The sequence below is a fragment of the Haliaeetus leucocephalus genome, unplaced genomic scaffold (genome assembly GCF_000737465.1).
Source record: "Haliaeetus leucocephalus isolate CR32 unplaced genomic scaffold, Haliaeetus_leucocephalus-4.0 Scaffold536, whole genome shotgun sequence".
Lineage (NCBI taxonomy): Eukaryota > Metazoa > Chordata > Aves > Accipitriformes > Accipitridae > Haliaeetus > Haliaeetus leucocephalus.
In genome coordinates this window covers 3,982,942-3,991,107 of record NW_010972972.1, presented here as the reverse complement: position 1 = coordinate 3,991,107, position 8,166 = coordinate 3,982,942, and the positions used below count along the sequence as shown (strand labels likewise).

At 58.8% G+C, this 8,166-nt stretch overlaps 1 protein-coding gene across 1 annotated transcript; it reads left to right on the top strand.

The window, feature by feature from the left end:
- Positions 1 to 1,158: 1,158 nt before the first annotated feature.
- THRSP (thyroid hormone responsive) lies at positions 1,159 to 1,551 on the top strand. Its single transcript, XM_010576582.1, has one exon. The coding sequence runs from the start codon at positions 1,159 to 1,161 to the stop codon at positions 1,549 to 1,551; it is 393 nt and encodes a 130-aa protein (XP_010574884.1).
- Positions 1,552 to 8,166: the final 6,615 nt, after the last annotated feature.

The window sequence follows — 8,166 nt, the reverse complement described above, 5'->3', positions numbered from 1 at the left end:
CCTCTGCCCCAGGAGCCCTGCACCGTCCCCGCACATCCCAGCAGCTCCACAGTGGCCCAGCCCCAAAACCTGGCCAAGCTCCCTGCACGGGGCCAGCAGCACCCACACACCTCGGCGTAGCGCTGGGTCCCATGGCAGGACACAGCAGAGGTGACGGGGGCACCCAGTAAGGGACAAGAGGGGCGGTGGGGACGGGACTGGGGGGGAGAGGGCAGGCGGCAGGGTGGGCACCTGGCTGGGACGTGGAGGGGCGATGGGAAAGCTGCCACCACCGAGGGTTGCAAAAGGGACGAGGGACCCTGTGGCCTTTCCCGAAATAGAACAATTTTCCCCAATTGCCACACGCCGCAGGGACACGGGGGGACGGGCTGTTGCCCCGGCCATAGCCTCTGCCCTGGGATGGGGGCAGTGGGGGGGTGGCCCTGTCTGCACACCCCCCACGGGCAGCAATGGCTCCGTGCCGCTGCCACGGGAGTTTCACATCGTGGTGTCAGGTCCCCGAACACATCCCTGCCCGGCTGGGGGAAAGCCATGGGGAAGGGGATGTTTTTGGAGACCCCCATGGCTGAGCACCAGCTGGCTCCTCTGTCCCAGGCCCCCACATGGGACCCCACATTGCAGCACATCCCCAGTGGAATTTTTCCATACGTCTGCAGAAGAGGGTTGCTCAACGTCGGCGGAGGGTTCACGTCCCGAGCGCGTGGCAGCAAGGAGGGGGGAGAGGCAACGGCCCCCCCGGCAGCACTGCTGCCCGCACCGAGGGGCAGGATCTGGCCCCACGCTCCTGGAATGGAGGTGTCGGGGGCTGGGGATGGGGCAGGACAGGAGAGGAGAGGTCCCCGTCCCCTCCGCTCCCGTCCGCCCCGCAGCACCCGGCGCGGGGACGCAGCAGGACCCCGTCCAGCTCGGGCCAAGGCCACGGGAGGCCGGACCGGGACGGACGGCAGAGAGCCAGGGCCACGGCGTGGCCGAGCCCCAGCTGGGCTGGAGCCAAGCCCGGCCCCACGGCCGTCCAGCCCGGCTCCAGGCTGGCAGGAGAGGACAGCGGAGGAGGGACGTGCCCCGGTCCCGCATAAAAAGCCCTCGGCGGGGACGGGGAGCAGGCGGCACCCCAAGAAGGGAGCAGAGCGGCGCTGCCGGAGCCGCGGGAGCGGGGCCATGGAGCAGTACTTCTCGGCCACCCAGAAGATGGAGCAGGAGGTGATGTTCCCCAGCCTGCTCCGAGGGGTCTTCCCGCAGCAGGAGGGGGCGGCCCCGGCCACGGGCGGCCGCGCGGACCTCTACGAGCGCTACCAGCTCCTCAAGGCCATCAAGCCCGTGGTGGAGAAAGGGCTGGCCTCCGTCACCGACCAGAGCCCCACCGCTGCCGACGCCGACGCCGACGCCGCCGCCGACGCCGTGGACGCCCAGCTGGAGGAGCGCCTGTCCCACCACCTGGCCGGCTTGCAGCAGGTCCTCACCCACCTCACCAGGGACACCAACGCCCTGACCCGGCGGTACAGCCAGATCCTGGAGCAGATCAGCCCCAGCGAGGGGCAGCCCAGCTGGTGACCCTGCCCCAGACGACAGGTAAGAGCTGGGGGGACGCGGAGCCCAGGACCACGGGGCGAGGGGTGGCCGATGTCCCCGGAGAGGTCCACCGCTCCGCAGGGGTGGGGATCTACCGGGGAGCGCCTTGAAATCCGGTGCCGCAGATCGCCGTCTCTATGCCGAAGGAGAGGACTTGTCCCATCCCTCCGTGCACAGGCTCCGGGGATTCCGGGTCTGCGCCCCCGGGCTGGTGGAGCGGGTATCTCCCGGGGATGGCCCTCGGGGTTAAGGACAGCCGCTGTTGCAGGACGAGCGCTGGCGGCATGAAGGAGAGACGTCCCCGTCGCCGACCGTCGACCATCGCGGGCTCTCCCCCGGCCCCGCTCGCCCTCCCCGCGCCGCGGCAGCTCATCTCCCAGCGCCGGCACCGCACGCCGGCGACGGCCGCGACCGCCCGAGAACCAGCCGGTGCCGTATCCTCGTAGGAAGAAGCATCTGGTGGTGCTGGGAGGTCCGCTGGGAGAGTCGCAGGCTCGTGCCCTCCTCTTTATTTTCAAAGAGCGGCACGAAGGCGGTGGCCCCGACCTCCGGCGGTCCCCTGCGGCTGCCGAGCCCTTTTCCAGCTGGTACCTGGACTCCGAGGGGTGTTTCCCCACTCTTTGCTAATAAAACGAGCGCTGTAAACCATTGTCAGTGTGGTGCTTTCTGCCGGCTGGAGGCCTTGGAGAGTGCCCCGGCATGGGGCAGGGGTACACGGGCTCGGCTGGGAGGGGACTTTCCAGTGCAATGATGGGGAACTTGAAGGGACAACGAGTCACAGGGTGGTTTGGGCTGGAAGGGACCTTCTGAGACCGTCTGGGCCAGCCCCCTGCCACGGGCAGGGACACCTTCCACTAGACCAGCTTGCTCAAAGCCCCGTCCAAGCTGAACTTGAACAGTGCCAGGGATGGGGAATGTACAACTTCTCTGGGCAACCTGTGCCAGCGCCTCACCACCCTCAGAGCGAAGAAACTTATTCTTGAAGCCTGCTGCTGTGTACCCAGCAGGGAGGGTGGGAGACATTGACCCGTGCTAGAGACAGTCACCAGGCTCAGGATTCTCTTCAAAGCTCTCCCCCGGGTTGTCCCACCACTGCTGGTGCTGCCCCGTGCCCCACAGCTCCCCGTGCCTTTCTCCTGCCCGTCAGGGGTTTCTGCCCTGGAGCTGCCCCAAGCGGGTCTGAGCCTGGGGACTGTCCCCAGGGGCCAGCAGAGCTGCAGGTCTCAGCGCCTATGGAAAGCAGCTGCCCCCGGGACCCCAGCCCCATGTCCAGACACAAATCTTGGGGTTACGGTGGAGGGTCCCATCTCCTCTCACTCCTTCAGGCCATTTCTCCTGGCTGTTGAGATCACGCTGGCTTCAGCTTGTCCTCCCCGAGCACGGGCAGCAGGGACGGGGTCTCCAGCCACCAGTGGCTGAGTGGCCAGCCAGGGGGCCAGGGGCTCTGGAGGGGTGTGCTGGGGCTGGATCCAGAGCCGCCTCACATCTGAAATTGTCCCAGTCAGGTTGAAGCGAGGACAAGAGCAGTCCTGGGGGGCTCGGAGGACTCGGAGGCATGGGAGATCTGACAGCAAGAGGTGCTGGGGACAACATGGGGACACTCGGAGACACGCGTGGTGGCATTTTCCCCCCTCCCAAGCTGTGGCTGGGGACGTGCTCCCCAAGAGGATGGTGGGTCAGCGGGGAGGCTTGCCCAAACACCACGTCTGTGGCCACAGAGACCCAAGGAGCTCGTTGCACCACGGCCCAAAAGCCTTGCTTTTCTGTGAAAGCAGCTGCCGAGCACCAAGTCCCCCAAAACGTGGGGAAACACAAGTGCCTCAGCCAGCGTGAGGACTTCAGAGCAGATCTGCCCTCCGTGTCCCTCCTCAGCCTGGGCAAAGTTGAAGTCTTGTCTTATCCAGAGAAAAGGGAGCACCAGGGCGATACTGGGAGAGACCGAGGCCATCCCCAGTGCAAAGCCACCTCCAGCTGCGGAGCGACGGTTCGTGCTGCAGCAGAAGTGGAGCTGGAAGATGGAACTGGGGACTCCAGAAGACCTCTGAAGCTCCTCTGCCTCCATGCTGGTGGCAGAGCCGGGTATTGAACCGTGAGGAATGGAGGGACGTCGGTTCCCGGTGAGGTGAGGACCACAGAGCAGGTGATGTTGAACTTGACTGATGGGAGACGTTCCCAGAAAAGGTCTGTGGCGTGACACACCTGAAAGGACATGCTGACGACTGACGGTCCGCTTGCAATCCCCCAGCACCCCCAGGCCCCACTCTGCGAGCTCCTGTCTGTCCAGCCGGCCCCGACCCCGCCATCTCGTAGAAAACTTCTGCCTGCTCCGATTGCAGGGTATTGCATCACGCTGTCCCGGGGATGCGTCAAGCCCTGACGGTGCCCTGCTGCTGGCCACCGCTGTTGGACAGGGCTGATAAGGAAGGTGAGATCATCATGGAAAAGGTCTTTGTCCTTAAAAAAACGCAGCGCGGGTCCCCGGCAGGACGAGGGCAGATGGGGCAGATCCAGCCCTCTCCAGCGTGGCAGGGGGATGCTGGCTCTGCGCTGCCCTGGAAAGGCTCCCAGGGCACCGGCACCGCTGCCAGCCACCATGGGGAAACAAACTTCTCCATTCACATCCTTGGAGCAGGTCCAGATTGCGGCAGGTTATTTATATCTGCCTAATGACATCCAGTTAAGCAGAAAGCGGTGACCTGGGCACCCAGGCTCGGTATCGGGAAGACAGGAGGCGAAGCGTGGTTTTGACCCGAAACGTTACACACGTAAGGAATCCCAAATACCCTTCTCTACCCAGTCCCAAGAGGTCCCCCACCGCCCCCAAGGACGGGTGGGCTGCCAGCACGCCCGCCCCTCCCGGGAGGGCAGGTTCCCTGCCTGCACACCCCTGCCTTTGGATTCGGGGGGCTCTGGCCTCAGCTGTACCCCCTGCCGCTGCCTATTGCCCGCTCGGGTGGGTGCCGGGGGAAAAGCACCCCACGAATTCGCACCCGCGCCCCCCAGGCCTGGCTCCCTGGGTGGCCAGGGTGGCCACGAGCCAGCACGGCGTCCTCAGGGCAAAGACGGCCACCGACCTCCCGGGAGGAGGAGGAGGGAGGGGATCCTTCCCCTCTGCTCTCTCCTGGTGGGACACATCCAGGTGCTGGGTCGGGTCCCAGCTCCCCAGTACAAGAGAGACATGGACACGCTGGAGAGAGTCCATGGAGGCCCATGAGGGTGATGAAGGAGCCGGAGCATCATCCGTACGAGGAGAGGCTGAGCGAGCTGGGACTGTTCGGCCCGGAGAAGAGAAGGCTCAGGGGGATCTTATCCACATGTCTGAAGACATGATGGGGCTGTGGAGAAGGTGGAGCCGGGCTCTTCCCAGTGGTGCCCAGAGACAGGACGAGAGGCGATGGGCACAAACTGAAGTCCAGGAGATCCCACCTGAACGTAAGAAAAACATTTAGTTTTTTATTTACTTACTTCCCCCTAAATCTGCGGGTGGTCAAAGACTGCCACCGGCTGCCCAGGGAGGTGGTGGAGTCTCCATCCTCGGAGATACCCAGAACCCAGCCGGACACGCTCCTGTCGCTGACCCTGCTTGAGCAGGGGCTGGACTCGGCCGTCCCCAGCGGTGCCTTCCAGCCTCCCCACCGCTGACTCTGGCTCTCTGCCCGCCTGGTGCCCCCCGTGCCGTCAGCCCAGGAGCTCTGGCTGCAGGCTGCTCGCAGCATCCCACCGGGAGGATGATCTGCCAGGCCTGGGCAGAGGTTGGGATGCCAGCAGGGCTGCTTTTGGCAGCGCCCGGTGGGCTTCGACTCCTGCCATTGCCCCTCCAAGGTCTCTCCCTCACGCTGGGAGCTTTCGTGCTTCCTTTCGGGCTGAGACCTTCTGGATTTTCAGAGTCCCTTCCGTAATTCCCTGGTCACTATTTAACCCAGCTGATGGTCACCTTCCTCCTTAACAGAACCAGCTTCGGGCTGGGATATCTTCCACTAAATCAGGGCGGTCAAAGCCCTGTCCAACCTGATCGTAACCAGTTCAAGGGATCCACAACCCCTCTGGGCAACGTGTTCCAGCGTCTTCCCGCCCTCACTGTAAAGACTGTCTTCCTTATGTCAACAGCAACGTAATCAAAAGCCGATCCCCATTTTCCGTGCAGAAAAACGTGTGGATCTGCTGAACGCACAGCCCAGACACGTGACCTGTGCAGGGGGACGCTCGTCCCTGTCCCCTCGAGCAGAGAGGAGGGCCCACGAGGGATGGGACAGAGCGAGGTGAGCCAGCGGCCACAGCAGCGGCCGCAAACGGAGCTCCGCTGGGTTTCACCAGCGGATCCAAGGAGCTCTTATGTTCTCCTGAAACATCACCTGGGAGCAGAATCAGTCCCTGGTGACAAGGCAAGGAGAGGGACCCAACCGTCCCATACCTCAGCGCGGCACCAGGCTGGAGGCAGGCGTGAGGCAACGGCACCCAGAGCACAGCGAGAGGTTTCCCCGAGGAAGAGGAGCTGGAGAGAGTGCTTTGAGACACCGCACAGAGCAGAAAGTCACACCAAGCGCACACGGGGAACGTGGCAGCGCAGGAGGAAACCAAGGCAGGTCCTGAAAAACAGTGCAGGGGACTGGGAATTTCATAAAAATCATTCGTAACTGGAGCAGCCTCAACTGCAAGTGTGTCAAGCTCCAGAGTTACTGAGCACCCTGCAGTGAAATTCAGAACTGCTGCAGATCCTCAGCGTGTCTGGAACACGTTTGGGTTCAGTATGTGGATTCAGGAGCTAACAACCAAGTGAGAAAGTAGAAAGGTTGAATCCTCACCCCCAGCAAAGAAAAAGTGACACGAGAATGCAAAATATAGAGAGGGAATTAATTAAGGAGAGCACCTATTTTCACTAGCGGGACAGAATTAATTTCACAGCAAGACTTCGGCTACAGTGTCTACAGGGGCTGGTCCAGAGCATGTTGAAGGGTTAGGAAAAACGTCAATGAGAAATAAAAAGGAGGAATTCATAGAACTACTTTCTGTTTTTTTGGTAAGATATATACTGCATGAACAATCTTCCCTTTTCACAATTAAAATAAAATAACTGAAAAAAGGGTGAATCAAAGTTATTATCATATTACAAACAACAGTCACCTATATATTGATACACCATAATGGAACAGCAGAACAAATAATTAAACACTAAGTATTTAATCATAGGTTTTATTACATGAAAGCAAGTAATGGTTCATTTTCCAAGCCATGGACGGTTGAACAGTTACAGCCAGCCCGCTGAAGTTCTTGGTACAGAATTAGTTCAGTAGATGCACCCCGCGACACATCGCTGCTGGAGAAATCCTCAGCGAACTGGGTGGAAATCCTCCAAAAGCTCTCCTATTCTTTTCTTTTCTACAAAAGGCAATGGGTAGAGTTGCGAAAACCTAATCAGCATTTGAGATAAATTCTGAAGATTTTTAATATTAAGTCTTAAGGTTAACAAAGCCACCAAGATCTGCTTTTTGCTACCAACAGCACACTATTCGCTTGCTGCATAAACTGAATACTTAACTTCTTTTCCATACAGCCCCCCACAGATCCCTGCAAAGAGATCTCAATATTAACAGTTCTTCATTTCTACATATTCCTCCCAACATGGGATGATGTGGATTACAATCCAACAGCCAGAGTCACCTAACTGTATTTTATTAGAAAACAGACAATTTTCGCCGCAATTTGCCATTGCATTGCTGGGCTTAGTGACTACATTTAGTAAAATGCTGTTCTTCACCAAGGCTCTAAGCCAGCAAGAGCCAACGCGGCTTCAGGGTTCCTGACATTTCTATTTATTCTTTTTTCACCTGCTCTGCTTATTTTCTGAATATTCATCACACCGTTTTTAAATCGACATGCACTGCGATTTTACAAGAACAAACAGTAAGATTGTCATTTTACAAGAATAAACCCCACGTTTTCTAATTACCATTAGTTTCTTTGTTTTTCCTTCAGTGGCACAAGTTTAGTCTGTACTTATTTTTTGTCTCTGTCATCTTTATATTAAAAAAAGCTTCAGGAGGAAGAGTTGGTCATCAAGGCAGCTGATCGGCTCAGTAAAAATAACTATTTTCATATCATAAAAACCTTAATACTGTTGCAATTTAGATTGTGAATAAGCAGGAAAGAGTTAGCAGTCAGTACAGCTTGCCAGAAAAGACCAGATTCTGCAAGCAGCCTAGCAACATCTTTACATATATTAGCACTTGTTAACCGGTATGTTATGGCAGGCCGATGTCTTTCTTAAAATACCAACTTAAATACCTGCTCCCTTAAAGTCTTCCGGGTGCTGCCTGACGTACTCAAACAACTCTCTGTCCTGTTTGGCATGTACGTACTCCATACGTTTAACGAGGTAATAGCCAACAAACCATCCCACGGTAGCGAAGAGGATCTGGCGGTGAACACCTGCAGCAGAAGGAGGAACGTCCCCTGTCTCAGCCCATCTCCCAGCCCCAGACGGGCCCCCCGCTTTCCCCAGCCCCTCCGACACTTTGGCCCCACGCACCCCAGCTCCCTTCTCCTCGCTTCACCCCCATGGTTGGCCCCCCCCAGGTCCCTACAGCACCCTCACCTGCA

Bases quoted from the DNA above. Each gene is read 5' to 3' on its own strand.
- THRSP (XM_010576582.1), top strand. From the start codon at position 1,159: ATGGAGCAGTACTTCTCGGCCACCCAGAAGATGGAGCAGGAGGTGATG.